Raw genomic sequence first — 16,361 nt, 5'->3', positions numbered from 1 at the left:
AAGTTCCCAGCCACGATGATAATCCTTTTGATTGCCATAGATTTAGTTGAGAATCTTGAAACAAAGCTTGCTCGGTCTTGTGTAGCTTTAACTTTAGTTTTGAGTAGTTTACTTCTAGGTATTACTTCAAATCGTGTATTGCCTTTATGATTGTTGGCTCTGGATATCCTCGTTGTTGGAAAAAATGTTTTTGTTGTTGTAAAGCTTTTGCGAATTCTTCCAGTGAGGATGATATTCTCTTTGTCCTTAGTATTTGTGAACATGGTTGATTCTGTATTAGATTAGGAGGATGGAAACTGCTCTATAGCAACAAATTATTGCGATCAGTTTTTTTGTGGTGTATAGCAGTTTATAATGCTTTGTTTGTTTTGGTGATATGTACGTCCAAGAATTATATACGTTCCGTGCTACTTTCATGAGTGAATTGAATCAGGCTGTTTTTGCAGTTCAGCTCTTTGATTTTTGTCTCCAATTTCTCTTGGGTATTATTCCATACTAAAAATATGTCATCGATGAAACGGTGCTAGAATATAAAATTTATGTTCCATTCTACATCAGTCAAAATATGATCCTCCTCAAATTGGACATGTACGTGTTTGCGTATGATGGTGCTCCAGCAAAACCCATAGATGTATCACTGATTTGTAAATAAAACTCTTCATTCCACTGGAAACAGCTATGTTGTAAACAAAACTGTAGTACTTCCAAGATGAAAACTTGGTTAGCTGCCAGTAATGGTTGTGACAGTAGTGCCCATTCACATGCCTCGATTCCCTCAGACGAGGGAATAGATGTACATAAAGCAGTTACATCTATGGTACACATAATCCAACGTGTATGATTCTCAAAATGAAGGTCTTGCAAAAGTTGTAGAAAATGTGTTGTGTGTTTGATATAGGTGTTCGACTGTTGAACAACATCCTGAAATGCATTGGGAACATTCTGTAAGAGAGCATTACTATGTATAGTTAGTGCATTGTAAATACATCATCAATACTGTAAAATTATCATTGAAATTTATTTTTTGTAGGATATAAATACATGATGTATTAGTGAAGAGGAAACCGTAAAAAATGGCAACATGAATAAAAATAAGATGAACACAGTATTAATTTAAGATAAGTATGCATAAAATGGTACTTTGAAACGTAGGTATAATTTTGTAAGCACATAAAAAATCTTTCATCTACAGCAGGTGCGGAAAGGACCAAGTGTAGTATCACACTTATAAATTAACTAGTACGTTACATGAGGCAGGCCACCTCATTCCAGACCAGCATGCTATACACACAAAAGCAAGCAGAAACATATGATTACTATTTAACCAGACTTTCAGACAGAGGTGTGCGCAACAAACCACTACCGCCGTTTTTAATTTTAACCACACGTGAGAGGATGTGATGTAATGGCCAGAGCTGCCTCCTGGGCACTGGGGGCCCGATTCACAGAACTAACTTCAGACAAAATCCTAAACGTACTACTTTTGGTATTCACAGAAGTTAGGATTTTGTCTTACGTTTGTCTTAAAACAGACTTAAGACAGACTTAAGTTAGGATTTTGTCTTAAGTCTGTCTTAAGTCTGTCTTAAGTCTGCCTTAAGTTTGTCTTAAGACAAACTTAAGACAAAATCCTAACTTCTGTGAATACCAAAAGTAGTAAGTTTAGGATTTTGTCTTAGGTTAGTTCTGTGAATCGGCCCCTGAGAACCCGGATTCAAGTCTCTGTGTCAGCTCAACATCCTGTAATTCTTGGCAAATTGCTTAACCTCCCTGTGCCTACAAAAAATAAATGAGTGAAATTGGTGCTCATGTTACTCGCTCCCTGCAAAAAAACCACCCCAAAAACCTTCCCCGCAAGTTCCTGTTTTGTTTCACTAGGCATCTGTAATCCAATTCATAACAAAATCCGGGGTGCCATAACTGGATGCAGAAGCAATCACGTGGTAGCTGGTCATCTGCAGCCCCCACCAGGAGTGTCTGCTGTGGTTTCCAGGAAAAAGGCCAAGCACCCGAAAACAGAAACATTTTCCAGCATCAAACCACAAATGTTGTAGCAGTGGAGTTCTGATTCCAATGGGCTTAGTGGCAGTTGTTTATTTAGGTAGGGCCATCAATTGCAAGGTCTGCTTCCTACATAGTTTGTCACTGGCCTGACAGTTCAAGGCTGTCTCACAATGTACAACTCACTTTGTCATAAAAAACCCAGAAACAAAGACAGGCTATAGCCATTGTTTTTAAGTGCAGACAAGGCACTCATTTTACCAACCTCGTAAAGATCGCAATGTGGTACTTATTTTACTAACCTCGTACATCTACAGTATTGATTCTGTCGACTTTGGAAGGATAAATAGCTTTATCTGTTCTGCCGCGATTCGATATTGTGACTTACAATTCACAGGAAAACTGAGGCAACACATGTTTAAACCACCCAACTATAATATTCAGATACCGCTTAAAGAGGAAGCAAATTCACATTAGTGATCATGACAATACTTCTTCTATGCTCCAATGCCTCACTGTCCCACTTCGGTGCACACAGAGTCATACAGGGAGGTAAGGCAGTGGACACTGCTTTTTCTCTCTGTGTGTATCTCAGTTGTTGCTAACACGCAGCCCCCCTAGAGCTGGAGACCGTGGGAGGAAATCACCCCAAAGAAAGGAGAAAACAAACACAGCTGCACACTGTCAAAAATGAATCTATCATACAAGACAAATCTGTCTTGTCAGAACGTGCACACAGCAGAGAGTCACTGTACAGTCCTACAACAAAGCGACCCCACCAAGTATTCCTCCAAACGAACTTCTCTAAAATCACAAAAGAGAAGTTCCTGAGATTCCGGTTAGGCATATTACCATCTGCATATCACTTGCCTCTGTGGTTATGACCTCCGAAGCCGGCAATTTGTCTTCTCTGCGGGGAACGAGAGGAGGACATAGTGCACATTATAACCATATGCAGGGAATTAATGCAGGAGCGCGGTTCACTTCTTAGACCATTCTTCAACAAGAAACAAATAAGGTCCTGTAGGCAAGCAGTGCTAGCAAGCTTCTCTGGTGAAGATATTCAACTAAGCTGTTGCCTGGTTAAATTCTTAACTGCTGCTGATCTTAGACTAAAAAAGACACAACCAGATTACCTGAGAAGTGGCATTGGAGCTGGGTTGGAACCAGCCCGCTGACCCACTATGCGAAAGCCTCTGACAGCACCTTTATTACACCAAGCACTTAGCACTCTTGCACATCCAAGCCTTGAAGAAAAACATTATATCTAGGCCACTTTGCACTGAGCCATAAAAGTCGTTGCTGCACCACACACTTTACCCTGTATTCAATCATCTATCCGATTTTGCTGCTAAGACTATTACAAGGGAGGTTATTTTAAATTTTGAACTGCTGCAAAATCTCCGCTTACAAAAAATTAAGAATCTGGACTGTGGCTCACCAAGGCTGGGGGAGTCTCCCTCTTTGCAATTTTTACTGTGCTCTTAATTGTGGCTACCAGCCTTTTAAATTGAAGTTTTACCCCCAAATATTTTTTTGTAAGAGATGGTCGTTTTTGTAAAGGTTTTAATTAACTGTACAATAAATATATTACTTACTTACTTACTTACTGTGGGTAGGGAGCTGAGGTCAGCCATGCTGCACATTTAAACCAGAGCTCTAACTACAATTTAATGGATGTGTTGTTCTTTCATATAGTGTTCAGGACTAGAAACTACCACCATTTTATGGTGCTGTTGACTTGCATCAAGGCATTTGCCTTTATGTCTGTGCATTGAAAAGCCTTGGAAAGTGTCCCTAAATGTATTATGAGGAAAGCATGTATTCTGCATGACACTGCATGACCAAGTGTATAGTAATTGTATAGCTCTTCAATCACTGGCAGCACAGCACTCCAGATAATGTGCTGCATGGTGAAACACTTATAAAGTCCCAAAGGCGAGACCTTAGGGCTATGCCAATGATTGTTGTATGAGTGCAGCAGGTTTAAAGCACCTGCTGCAGAGTTCCTTGTATATCCAGTTGTTTTCAGAAAACAATACAAGTGTCAAGATAACTCTGGTGATTAATGTACCTGCTGGAGAGAGATAGGAGTTTTGTCTAGTGGCAGTTTGGCTCATCTAAGGTAGGGCAGATGGTTAATGTGCCTGCTGCAAACAACATGTATCATGCAGATCACAGAACAGCATTCTATATGCATATCTTAGCAGGATACTGCTTTTCTCACAGACACTTTTGTTACTGTGCTGTTCATAAATTAAAATTATAATCTAGCACTATCAGCTATGAAGGGTTATCAAAGAGCTACATTTCTGGCCAGGTTTTCTTGGGGAATAACCCCCTCAAGCCCTCCTTGTAGCTGTCAGGCTCACCTGCTGCATCCACTAGGCACCATACGGGGGCTGGTCTGACACAATTTGCCAGGGCTGCTTTGAGTTCACAGTCTGACGCTGCTTGAAGCCTGGTTTCTGTTTAGCAAAAAAGTTGTGCTTGGATCTTCGAACGTTCACGGGTTGAGAGCGCTGAGGAGCCCCAGTCTTCTCTAAAAGGGGGATGAGGAAGTGCATCTGTAGAGACAGCTCAGGGGCTAGTGTGTCTGCTGCAGAGATCTGTATAACCTACAGCATAACAAATTCGAATCCTGACATAGGGGACTTCGCCTGTCACCTTTTGATATCAATAAACTGAGTACTAATGTTTGGAGCATTATAAAGCTAGAGCTGCAAACCACTTGCAACAAATGTTATAGCAAAAGTAAAACAAAATGTACATACTATTTTTACCATAATTTTTAAAGCTAATATTACTTATGATAAGTGTATTTTTTTTATTACTTTTATCCATTAATAATATTGGAATTATTACTATCTGTTTTCAATTGTGATTATAATGTGTTCCATTATTATTGTTATCATCATATTATCAGGGCTGTTCTGATAATTACTACTTCTTTAATATATTTCAGTATTTTGTGTTAGGAATGTGTTTTACAGTCTTGTTATTGTTACTACTGCTATTATTGTTAACAACTATGGGCTTTAAAAGCACTCTTTGGCATCTTTGTGCTCTACTTCTTATAACTTAATTCCTCACTAACACATCTGTGCTCAGCCTATGAAACCACTCAAGGCCTGATTTAGATCTCGGTGGACGAGTTACTCCGTCAAAACTGTGAGGGATATCCAGTCAGCTGAATTATAAATCCCATAGGATATAATAGGATTTATATTTTGGTGAAAGGGGTTATCTGCCACCGTTGTGACAGAGTAACTGTTCCACCGAGATCTAAATCAGGCCCTAAGTCTAAAACCAGGACTTCTTTATGCAATTTTGGGAATAGTTTATTTTTTCTCCTTAAAAACCCTGGTGTGCTCTCGGTTGTATTCAATACATAGCTTGACCAGAAACCTTGTCTAAGGAGAAACAAAAAACAGAATACTGCAAAACCCATGTTTAACTGAAGTAGTAGCTAAGAACTAAGAAGGCTCCCTAAAAAAAGAAAGAATTTGAAAATGTAGGAACCCTACAGCAGCTGACCAATAAGAAGCAAACAAATGAGCGTAACTAAGATGCCAATCAATGGTAAGCAAATAGGTGGTCTCTAAGCCTACAGATAGAAAATAAAAGCTCTTGAAGAGACATTGTGTGCGCTTTATATACAAGACCTAAAAGCATGGACTGGAGTTGCTCAAGCTTTGAATCTTAAACGTGAGAGCCCTGTAAATTTCAACTGCTGTATGGCAAATCATTTAACCCTTCTGGGTGTCTACATTACTCCTCCAAGTTTGGCTAAAAGCACAGCTGGCAGAGGTGTGCAGATTTTTTAAAAATTCAGAGTGGGGGTGACTGATTGGCGAGAGAACATAACTGGTGTGGGATAGTGAAGCATAGTGATTTAAAGCTTTTCATGAAGGTGACCACATTGGCTGCAAATACAAAGACCATCTTAAATTTGATGGGGCCAATGATAGCAGCTAGCATCCCCATCAGAATTATGAGATCAACAGGAACATTGCACATAGACTTTTTACGTTTTGCCTTAGACAACACATGCGCTGTCGCCTGCAAGACATTCTGTTTACCTACACAGGACTTACTGACTGTCAATTGCTTTCTATTGGTTATCTTCATTGGGACTCATTTCCTTGCTTCTCCTTGGTCAGCGTGTGCCAGCTTCACTTCCTTTTCAGGAGTTTGTCCCTCCCCTGGAGCATGGCCCAAGTGCTGCTTTCTTGTCCAGTGTCCTTCCACTGCTCAGAAATTCCGAGCTATTTTTTTATTTTAGTTGTAGCACTCCATTAGAGTCCAGATGAGAAGTGGCTAACCCATTTCAGTTCTGTCTATGGTGAGTCGGGGGACCGGCCGCATTCACAAAACTGTGCTAGTTTGTTGGTCACACCTCTACAGTTTAACAGCGGGGAAGTGGAAAAAGCAATCTGCGCCACAACTAGGAATAAAGCCCCTGGCCCAGACGGGGTGCCTGCTGACTTTTATCTACATTCCCCGAAACTCTGGGCTGGCATCCTGGCCAACGTGTTCACAGCCGCAAATACCTCGCCCCCCCCAAACACGTGGGCTACTTCCACCATAGTGCCTATATTTAAAAAGGGCCGAAGGGACGATCCAGGGTGCTACCGACCTATCTCCCTGCTCGACTCTGCTATCAAGATCCTGGGCAGAGTCCTTTTAGCCAGACTAAGAGACAGCCTGGAGGACTGTGGGGGCCTGGCTGATATACAGTATGGCTTCAGGGAAAAAAGGGGCACGATAGAACAGTGCTCAAATCTCCACCTCTTGATTGCCAAGTATACGGTGGCCAAGGAGGGGTCCTTGTATCTAGCATTTATGGACCTCTCCTCGGCCTTCGACTTGGTCAACAGGTCTAAGCTATGGGAAATTCTAATTAACATGGGAATTGATGTAGACCTGGTGGCGTTTATAGCATCTATGCATCAGGACTTATTTGCTGCTGTAAGAGTAACCAAGGAGGGAAGATGCACGTCACGTTTTAGATCTTTACGTGGCGTTAGGCAAGGATGCATACTGGCCCCCCTGTTGTTCACCATCTATATAAACGACCTAGGCAAACACTTAATCGGGGCAGCAAGCGACGTTCCGCGTGTAGGAGAAGTTAAGATCCCTGCTCTCCTATACGCGGACGACGCTGTACTAATAGCACGCACAGGGGTATGCCTTCAAAAACTGCTAGATGCATTTGGGTCCTTTATGGACCGGTTGGACCTGAGGGTTAATGCCTCCAAATCGCACACTATGGTCGTAGGTAGACAAGGGAAAAGGGCCAAGAGAGGAATAAAAACCTTTTTTTGTAAGGGGAGATAGTCTCAGGAGTCCCCGTGTTTCCCTATCTAGGAGTCCTTTTTGATAGCAGGGGTACCTGGGGCCCACAGATACGGGCAAAAAGCCTAGCGGTCACTAGAACATCCATGGCCATCTTAAGCTTCGCTAAAAGGCTGGACCATAGACCTATGAAGGCCATTACCCAGGTTTATAACAGCAAAACCCTTCCCGTGGCCTTGTATGGTGCCTCCTTATGGGGCTACGTACGCCTAGACAAAATCCAGGTAGCTGAGAATAGTTTTCTACGTTCAGTCCTGTCCCTCCCCCAATCCTCCCCGGTTTTTTCCATTCATTCAGAACTTGGTATGGATTATATCCAGGACAAACTGAGACTGGCTCCACTAACATACTGGCTTAAGACCTGGCTAAACCCTGAACTATCATTAAACCACATGATCATGAGGGATGTGATGAGTTTGGAATACAGCCACACGATACCATGGCTGGCGTATTTGTACAAATGTTTTAATGAACTAGGACGCCCAGATTTATTCACCTCTCCCTCGTGTATTACAAAGCAGGATGTGTGTTTCATAAAAAAACAGTTTATGTCTAGGGCATACATGTTGCGAGAAGAAGTCGAATTATTTAAACCCTCCGTCCGAACACACTACTTAACACTCCAGTCACTTGCAATTGAGCCTTATTTATGTTTTGTCACAAACCCCTTCCACAGATTTTTGTTAACAAGATTCAGATTCAATATCATTCATTTTTATTTGGGCAATTTTAACAAATGGATGAAACCTGAGTTAGCACCACCTTGCACCTGTGACAATTTTTCTGTTCAAGACAGTTTACATTTTGTTATGTTTTGTGACTTCTTCTCCGCCCAAAGAAAAAAATACCTGCTACCAGTCCTAAGAGAAGCTGGCTTCTCCCAGGTGAGACCAGCAATGCTATATTTAAAATCACTGGGCAACATTTGTATTACTTTTGCCATGGCCAATTTCCTGGTGGCAGCAACCAGAGCTAGAAGGAGCATGAACCTGGAAAATGTATGTACATAACTGGTCTTTTAAATATTTTAAATGCATTTATTCAATCAAATTAACTTGCTGACAAATGAAATTGTTTAATTCTTTTTTTAACTGTAAATAATACTGTTTTTATGTACTTTGTATGATTTTATCAAATCGAATAAAGTTAATTTGACTGACTGACTGAGTGCAGGTGTTTCCAGGCCTTCTCCCCAATTCTGCCTTAACACCCCATTTATTTCTTTGTTACCTTTACCTTAAACAAAACAGTTCAACAATGTGTTCCTCCTACAGACAAAATGTGTTCTATAAATGGGCTTTGATTGGAAATGGAATATTTAGGTAAAGAATGGAATATTTCTTAAACAATGGTAAAGCTATGTAGACTGTTCTTCAACAGAACAGAGCATTTTTTGTAAATACTGCAGTCTTACCTTCAGAATGATACTCCATAAATTCAAATAGTATATTCCAGAATTTCACTCACTATTTTCAATAAACATTTCTCAAGCTAAATACCCAAAAGTAAACATATAATATAAAAAACTACATAACAGGTAAATGTGAGATATGGCCCTATTTTGGCATCTCTTGGTTTTATGGACATCTTAATCTGTGAGGCTGAAGTCCCAGTAGCTTGTAAATGCCCTAGGAATTGAGAGACTGTTGACCCCTTCGCTGTTAGGCCTTTTCCTCCACTAAGCTTTTTTTGGCTATTTGGGGTAGTTCGAGCTTAGACCCCCGTAACCGTTTGTCCGCATAAGGGATTCTCGACAAATGTGTTTCCTTTTCTTCTAACATCCTGGGCTTTCTAAAGGTATCCAGGATTTGTTGATTCCCCTGGAGGAGACTGAACAATTAGCCAAATAAAGCTATATTTTGGGTCTTTGGGGAAAAAGTGCTGCAGAAGAAAGTATCAGTTTTTTCCCCTGCAAATGGTATCAACAAAGAGTTTGTGGTAGTGAAATCACCATCTTCCCAGGTTACAGTAACAGGCAGACTTTTGTCAGCAAACAACATTTTCTACACAGTTTTGGCATTTTAGTGGGCCTATTTTTCATATGTTTTGTGCTTTCAACCTCCTTCCAGTTAGTGGTAGAAATGGGTGTAAAAGCAATAATGGATCCCAGAAAGCTATTCATTTCCATAAAGTAGACAAAAGTCTGAATTCAGCAAGGGGTTATTTGTGTAGCTCCTTCAAGGGTTTCCTATAGAAACTAACAGTTGAAATAAAAGAATATTAAAATTGAGTTAAAAAAAATAGCCAATTGTGCCACCGTTTTCACAAGTAACTTCTTGTAAGTATGGCAGATTTTTTAAAGCAATATACTGTTACGTCTGAAGGACCATTCTGGTTGCAGGGATATATAGGACTTGTAGGTTAAACAAGAACCTGAGTTAGCCAGAGCCAATAACTGAGCTGTGCCTTGCAGTGGTTTTTCATTGTGTACCATGTATATAGCAATTCATTTGGTAAAATATAAATAGTGAGAAATAGGTATCAAGAAAACCTACATATTTCCAAAATGGGAACAAAATATAAAGTTTAGAAGCAGTGGTTATTTGTACGTCTCTGAAATTGTGGGTACGTGTACTAGCATGTCAATTAGAGGACATTTTTCAAAATGATTTCTTTTTTACGCCTTGTCTTACATTTGGAAGGCAGAAATGCACAGAAAGCCAATTGGTAATAGCACTTGTTCTACTGTTCCACTGGGGGCAGCCTTCCTGCTGCTCAGCCCATACTCCATTGACTCTCACCAACACCAACATTCCACAGACATCTCACACACCAACATTCCACCACCACAGTCAGATTGGCTCAGCAGCAGGTATATCAGGAAACCTAGCAAACCAGTACCTTTTTAAAAACTAGACACCAAGGGGAATCCAGGATGGGGTGACATGTATGGCTCTCACCAGGTTCTGTTACTGACAATCCTTTGCAAACCTCAAACTTTGTAAAAAAAAAAACAAATTTTCCTCACTTTTCTGTAATGAAAAGTTCTGGAATCTGTGATGAGCCACAAACTTCCACCCACCAATCACTCCCACACAACTCCCGATACAAATGGTACCTCACTGGTGTGGGTAGGCCTATTGCCCCCGACAGGAAATGGCCCAAAATACAACGTGGGCACATCAGATTTTTCCTATGTAAACAGACTATTCTTGCGCAATGTACCTGGCTGTTGATTTTGGACCCTAGTTCTGCCGGCACCTAGGGAACCCTAGCAAACCTGTACGTTTTTTTAAACTAGACACCCAGGGGAATACAGGATGGAGTGACTTGTTTGGTTCTCATCAGGTTTGTACACAGAATCCCTTGCAAACGTCAAACATTTTAAAACAAACACATTTCTGTGATGGAAAGTTCTGGAATCTGTAGGGAGCCACAAACTTCTACCCCCAAGCATTCCCCCAAGTTTACAGATACAAATGGTGCCACACTTGTGTGGGTAGGAATAGTACTCGCAACAGCAAATGGCCCAAAACACAGCTTGGGCACATCACATTTTTCCAGTGAAAACTGGCCCTATTTTCGCAGTGTGCCAAGCTGTGGATTTTGGACCCTCGCTCAGCTGGCACCTAAGGAAAACCTAGAAAACCTTTACATTTTTATAACTAGACACCCAGGGGAATCCAGGGTGGGGTGACTGGTGTGGTTCATATCAGGTTCTGTACCAAGAATCCCTTGCAAACCTCAAATTGTGAAAAACAAACACACTTCTCTGATGGAAAGTTATGGAATCTGTGGAGAGCCATAAACTTCTACCACTCAGCATTTTCCCAAGTTTACAGGTAAAAAGTACCTCACTTGTGTGGGTAGGCCTAGTGCCTGTGACAGGAAATGGCCCAAAACACAACATGAGCACATCACATTTTTCCAGTGAAAACTGACCCCTTTTTTCGCAAGGTTCTAGCTGTGGATTTTAGACCCTAGTTCAGCCGGCATCTAGGGAAACCTAGAAAACCTGTACATTTCTGAAAACTAGACACCCAGGGAATCCAGGATGGGGTGACATATGTGGCTCTCATCAGGTTCTGTTACCCATAATCGCTTGCAAACCTCAAACTTTGGGTAACAAAAACACATTTTCCTCACATTTCTGTGATGGAAAGTTCTGGAATCTGCAGGGAGCCACACACTTCCACCCACCCAGCATTCCCCCAAGTCTCCCAATAAAAATGGCACCTCACTTGTGTGTGTAGGCCTAGTGCCTGCAACAGGAAGTGACCAAAAACATACTGTGGAGACTTCAAAATTATCGATTGCAAAACCACTATCTGGTTTTGAGAGCGAGTCATCTTTTTTTTGGTCCCAGGTTCAGTGGCCATCTAGGGAAACCTACCAAACCCATACATTTCTGAATACTAGACACCCTGGGGAGTCCAGGGAGGTGTAGCTTGTATTGATCTCCCAACATTTTCCTACCCAGAATCCCCTGCAAACTTCAAATTTAGTAAAAAATCACATTTTCCGCACATTTCTGTGTGGGAAATTTGTGGGATAACAGGGCTGACACAAATTTCCTTCCACCCAGAATTACCCTAGGTCTCCTGATAGAAATAGTACCTCACTTGTGTGGGTGGGCCAAGTACCAGCAACAGGGAAGGGCCCAAAACGTATTGCGGAGATATCAAATTGATATTTATCACAAAACGACTCGGTTTTGCAAGGGAATCACCAGCATTTTTGGTCCCAGGCTTACCGGCCATCTAGGGAAACCTGCCAAATCCAGACAATTCTCAAAACTAGACACCAGGGAGGGTCCAGGGAGGTTTAGCTTACGTAGATACCCATAGGTTTTCTTACCCAGATTCCCCTGCAAACCTCAAATTTAGCAAAACAAAATCAAATTTTTCTCACAAATCCATATGGGATCACTGCGTGGGCACAAATTTCCTTCCACCCAGCATTCCCCTCATTCTCCCGATAAAAATGATACTTTACTTGTATGAGTATCCAATGCAGAGCCAGCCTAAAACGTATATAAAAAAAATATAGCACTTTAAGCTCGCTGTGCTATCCCCTCAATCTCTGTTTTTAACCCTTCTCAGTTACAGGTGAGGTATCATTTTACTCAGGAGACTGTGGGGAACGCTGGGTGATAGGAAAGTTGTGCCGGTGTGGTGATTCCGCACAGAAATGTGAGAAAAATTAGCTTTATTTTAGCTAAATTTGAGTTTACAGGGGTTTCTGGGTAGGAAAATTTGGGAGATCCATGCAAGCCACACCTTCCTGGACTCCCCTTGATGTCTAGTTTTCAGAACTGGCTAGATTTGGTAGGTTTCCCTAGATGGCTGCTGAGCCCGGGACTAAAAATGCAGTTGACTCCCTTGCAAAAACAGGTAGTTTTGCGATCGATAATTTTGAAGTCTCCACAGTACGATTTGGGTCATTTCCTGTCACGGGCACTAGGCCTACACACAAAGTGAGGTTCATTTGTTATAGTGAGACCTGGTGGAATGGTGGGTGGTAGGAAATTTGTGGTGGCCCGGTGATCCCACAACTTTCCCTCCCAGAAAAGTGAGAAAAATGTGATTTCTTTTTTAGCTCAATTTGAGGTTTGCAGGGGATTCTGGGTAGGAAAATGTTGGGAGACCCATGCAAGTTGCACCTCCCTGAACTCTCCTAGGTGTCTCGGTTTTTAGAAATGTCTGGGTTTTGTAGGTTACGCCAGATAGCCACTGAGCCCGGGACCATAAACGCAGGTGACTCCCTCACAAAACCAGGCAGTATTGCGATTGATAATTTTGAAGTCTCCACAATACGATTTGGGTAATTTCCTGTTGGGTGCACTAGGCCTACACACACAAGTGAAGTACAATTTTTATTGGGAGACCTGGGGGAATGCTAGGTGGTGAAAGTTCAAGGGTTTTTTGATTCTGTAAACAGCTAACAGAGTATCTCTTTAGAATTGGGATCATTTTTGCTACCCTGGAATTGTGGTCAACAATTAATGACTCATATATTCCAGAGACCCTGGCTCATTCACATATTAGCGGCCAAAATGCCCTGCCAAGCTTAAATGCCAGAGCCGCCTTCAGCTTATCTCAGGAGCACTGTGTTTGAGGCCTTTTCAGTGTTGTCAATGTTCTATATTTAGTCTTCATGCTGTCCAAATTCCCCAGCCAGAGGAAGATTAACCTGGATTTTACTGCCAATGAAGGTTGGTAGTGAATGCATCCTTTTCAAGACAGAACTTTTCTTTGTTTCTTGAGGGCAATTATTCCACTATGTATGATGCTAAGTTACTTCCCGTAGCATTGTAGAGGCCCTTTTGTCATTATGAGCCACTGATAAAACAATGACCGTAGGCTGCAATGGCAGTCTGATCAAGCTAGACCATCAATCCCAAAAATAGGAGAAAAGCATTCATTACTGGCAACAACCTACCTGCTCAAATTTGAAGTCATGAACTCCAACACAATAAACTCTGGCACCATTGATGCGGGCACGATCAGCCTACAAAACACAAAAGAATAAGAAAGTTCAAAAGAAGCTACCAATGCCCAGAGCCCTTCATAAGGCAAATAATATTTCAGCCTCTCACTCACCTGCTCCTCTGCGTATGATGGCACCAGGCCGTCTAACTTGCCATCGGTCAACGCAATGATTACACTGGAGGTGGTACGACCTCCGGCCTTTTCAATTTGTTCATTTGCCTGCAAAGAAAAGTACATTTTTAATGAATGCCACAGCTTCTCTGTATGTCCCCACTGCACCCAAGTAGGAAGATAATTTGCATCAAACTAAAAGTGACAGTTATCCCGAACTCGGTGGTGACATCACGTCCCTAGCCTGGACTTTCAGGCCCCTGGGGACCTGCCCCGGATGTGAGGTCACATCCAGGTCACATGACTGTGCGGGTTATGTGACCTGTGGGGATGGCCACATGTTATGTGACATCACCTTAGTCAGGAGGCCTGTCATGTGGGGTGTGACCTCACCATAGTCATGTGAGCTGTGGGGTGGTCACGTGGGATGTGGCAACACTTTAGTCATGTGACTGGTCATATGGGTGTGGCATCACTTTAGTCAGCAGCCCAGTCACGTGGCCCTAGCGGGATGTAGCAACTGCATGCTGAAATGCAGCCTTGCAATGGACAGCACCATAGAGGTACATCTTATGTGGCTTTATAGCAGCCCTATATGTGGCATAAAGTCGATGTAGGAATCTTTAGGCAGAAAACCTGCCTTGAGGCCTAGAGCAACATACTGCCCTTTAACACTATTAGAGTCCTTGCAGGGTACTCCTCACCGGTCTTCATTACAATCCTCCTGAGCGGGCGGGTGCAAAAAGCCTAGGCATGTTCTGCCTTCTGTACACCCTGTTTTTTTATGCATGGTCTTGGTAGGTGCGATTTTTCTTTTCAGGCAGGAACACATTGTGCCGATACTTGTAATATACATGCACACTTGGGTGCCTCAGCTTGCATGGGGGTGAGAGAAAGAGAGAGAGAGAGAGTAAGAGAGAGAGAGGGGCATAGATTGAAAGAGAGAGAGAGAGAGGGGAGAGAGAGAGGGGCGGAGGCAGAGGGAAAGAGAGGGAGAGTGAAAAAGAGAGACAGATGCAGATGGAGAGGGGGAGAAAGAGAGGGAGAGAGAAAGATAGTAATAGAGAAGCGGGGAAGTGGAGGTAGCAGGAAAGAGAGGGGAAGAAACAGAGAGACAGAAATAGTGGCACAGAGAGAGACAGAGAGTGAGAGAGAGACACATAGTGAGAAAGAGAAAAAACATGGAGCAAAGCTGTTGGTACGGTCAGCAGTACCTTTATATGAAAAGCCAGGGGGGCTCAGAACTCAACTCTCTCCCATATCTCCCCAGGCCTGCAGGGCCTCTTTATGTATGCAGCAAGCTACAGTGTATTGGAATCCTTCATTATTAAAATAGAAACGATGCATACATTAAGTATTGTCACCCAAAGGAACACCACTATTGATGGATAACTGAGCATAACTTTGTCTGTCGTAAAAGAATAAGAATACATTTTCTATTTGTCTCAGCAAGTTTCAGTGTATTGCAATGCCATATTAACAAGTATTTGCAATGCAATAGGTCTCACATTTACGCAGGCTTGAGCTATTGGCATTGTAAATGACAATGCCTTTTATTTATGTTTTGGGTTTTGAAACATAAATAAAAGGCATTGTCATTTACAATACGAATAGCTTAAACTCTCGCAAATACAAGATCTATTTCATTGCAATAGAGGGCCTTTTTGGTCGCTTATGAGATTGTAAATATCAGAGGAAGGGACCGACAGTGTGCAGTGTGGCATTGCGTAATATCATTGCTATCTTTGGCCGAATAGAAGACACTCCAGCTGTAGTAGGGCCCTGGCCTCAACTGCAAGTGCAGGGCCGGCTGTGCTTTATGGCAGGCATGGCGGGAGGGAGGAATGGTCTTGACTGCAGCCCCGGCCTCATCTCATACAGTGCCCCTGCTATTACTAGAGAGTGAGAGGTGCTGAGGTGGTGGTATTGGTATTGGTGGTAGTGGTATTGGTATTAGTGGTGGTGGTATTTGTGGTGGTGGTATTGGTGGCCTTGGTGGTATTGGTATTGCTGGTGGGGGATTTGGTTGTTTTGGTGGTGGTGGTATTGGTGGTTTTGGTGGTGTGGTATTGGTGGTGGTGGTGGTATTGTATTAGTGGTGGTATTGGTATTATTGGTGGTAGTATTGGTATTAGTGATGTTGGTATTCATGATGGTATTGATGGTGGCATTGGTGGTGTTATTGGTGGTGGTATTGGTGGTGGTGGTATTGGTGGTGGTGATATTAGTGGCATTGGTGATGGTATTGGTGGTATTGGTGGTGGGGCACTGGTGGTGGTGGTATTGGTTGTGGTGGTATTGGTGGTTGTATTCATATTGGTGCTGGTATTGGTGGTTGTACTATTGGTGGTGGTATTGGCGGTGTGGTATTGGCGGTGGTGGCATTGGTGATGGTAGTATTGGTGGTGGTGATATTGGTGGTGATGGTGGTATTGGTGGTGGTATTGGTGGTGGGGGTTG

General features: G+C 42.3%; 1 protein-coding gene across 1 annotated transcript in view; it reads right to left on the bottom strand.

Moving 5' to 3' along the window:
• The window catches only part of LOC147692352 (anthrax toxin receptor 2-like), a 705,434-nt gene that overhangs the window by 292,224 nt on the left and 396,849 nt on the right, over positions 1-16,361 (bottom strand). Inside the window, exons 5-6 of the mRNA XM_086939524.1 lie at positions 13,902-14,009; positions 13,741-13,809 (exon numbers count right to left, since the gene is read on the bottom strand). Coding sequence (XP_086795650.1) covers positions 13,741-13,809; positions 13,902-14,009 — 177 coding nt within the window. The remainder of the gene's footprint in view (positions 1-13,740; positions 13,810-13,901; positions 14,010-16,361) is intronic.

This window comes from Lissotriton vulgaris, chromosome 9 (genome assembly GCF_964263255.1).
Source record: "Lissotriton vulgaris chromosome 9, aLisVul1.2, whole genome shotgun sequence".
NCBI lineage: Eukaryota > Metazoa > Chordata > Amphibia > Caudata > Salamandridae > Lissotriton > Lissotriton vulgaris.
This window is presented reverse-complemented; position numbering and strand designations above follow the sequence as displayed.